This window comes from Octopus bimaculoides, chromosome 8 (assembly GCF_001194135.2).
Source record: "Octopus bimaculoides isolate UCB-OBI-ISO-001 chromosome 8, ASM119413v2, whole genome shotgun sequence".
In the NCBI taxonomy this organism is placed as follows: domain Eukaryota; kingdom Metazoa; phylum Mollusca; class Cephalopoda; order Octopoda; family Octopodidae; genus Octopus; species Octopus bimaculoides.
In genome coordinates, this window is record NC_068988.1 from 91630674 (window position 1) to 91632002 (window position 1329).

General features: G+C 41.9%; 1 protein-coding gene across 3 annotated transcripts in view; it reads right to left on the minus strand.

Moving 5' to 3' along the window:
- LOC106874584 (RB1-inducible coiled-coil protein 1) overlaps positions 1 to 1329 on the minus strand; it is a 121680-nt gene that overhangs the window by 45496 nt on the left and 74855 nt on the right. For all 3 annotated transcript variants that reach the window (XM_014922372.2, XM_014922371.2, XM_014922370.1), the window contains exons 6-7: positions 1052 to 1167; positions 393 to 479 (exon numbers count right to left, since the gene is read on the minus strand). In XM_014922372.2, the coding sequence (XP_014777858.1) occupies positions 393 to 479; positions 1052 to 1167 (203 nt within the window). The remainder of the gene's footprint in view (positions 1 to 392; positions 480 to 1051; positions 1168 to 1329) is intronic.

The window sequence follows — 1329 nt, forward strand, 5'->3', positions numbered from 1 at the left end:
TATGTATGTGTATGCATATATATATCATCATCATCGTCGTCATCGTTTAACGTCCGCTTTCCATGCTAGCATGGGTTGGACGATTTGACTGAGGTCTGGAGAGCCAGCGGCTGCACCAGGCTCCAATCTGATTTGGCAGAGTTTCTACAGCTGGATGCCATTCCTAACGCCAACCACTCCGAGAGTGTAGTGGGTGCTTTTACGTGCCACCGGCACGAAGGCCAGTCAGGCGGTACTGGCAACGGCCACGCTCAAAGTGGTGTATTTTACGTGCCACCTGCACAGGAGATATATATATATATATGCCCATATATATATATATAAAGTTACCCCAAAAAGCAACAAAACCAATAACTGATACAGAAAGATGATTGTGAAGAGAAAAGACTTACTTTGATAACATTTCAAGGGATTCTTCTTGTGTCTTTAGAAATATATTACAGGTACTTTGGAATTTTTCCACTCTTCTATTGAAAGACCTGAAAGAGAAAGAATCCAAAAAGTGGTCTTGTGACATTATACAGTGCAGAAACTCAACCTGTGATATCATACTACTTTGTTAGATATCTTATGCTAGTTTCCATGAGGTATAAGCAACCAAGAGTACAATATTCACTCTTGAACAAGACACCAGTCTATCACAGAGAGTACAAGAGTCTCTCCTGAATGATACACCAGTCTATCACAGAGAACACAATACTCACTTGTGAATAAGACATCAGTCTGACAGAGAGAGTACAATACTCACTCCTGAATGAGAGGACAGTCTGTCACAGAATTAACCCTCAGTTGTGGGTACTCATTTTCAGCAGAATGGACTGGAGTAGCATGAAATGAAGTGCTTTTGCTCAAAAACACAACATACCACCTAATCTGGGAATTGAAACTGTAACTTTCCTATCACGAGTCCTGCATCCTAACCAGTAGGCTTGCACCTCATTCAAAATAGCAATACAAAATGGTGAGGAGGGACACTTAGTAAGAACATCACAGATTGAAAGAAAGATGGTGAAGGGCAACCAGAAGAGATCTGTCATAAAATGGTACATACGCCAGATGGTCATCAAGATTGGCGATAGCCGCTGCCCATCCTTGCTGCTGCAAGTGCTGGTCATGTATCAGACGTTCACTGGCTTCCATACGACTCTTATCACATTCAACTGTTTCCTGTAAGCAGAGGGGTGTGTGTTGTCATTGGTCAGAGGGTCATGAGGAAAGAAGACAAAGACATGGTCAATAACATAACATAGAAATAATATAAGCACTTGCTGGGAACCAAAACAAGAATGACAGTGATGATGAAGGGGGGGGGGTCATTTATTTGCCACA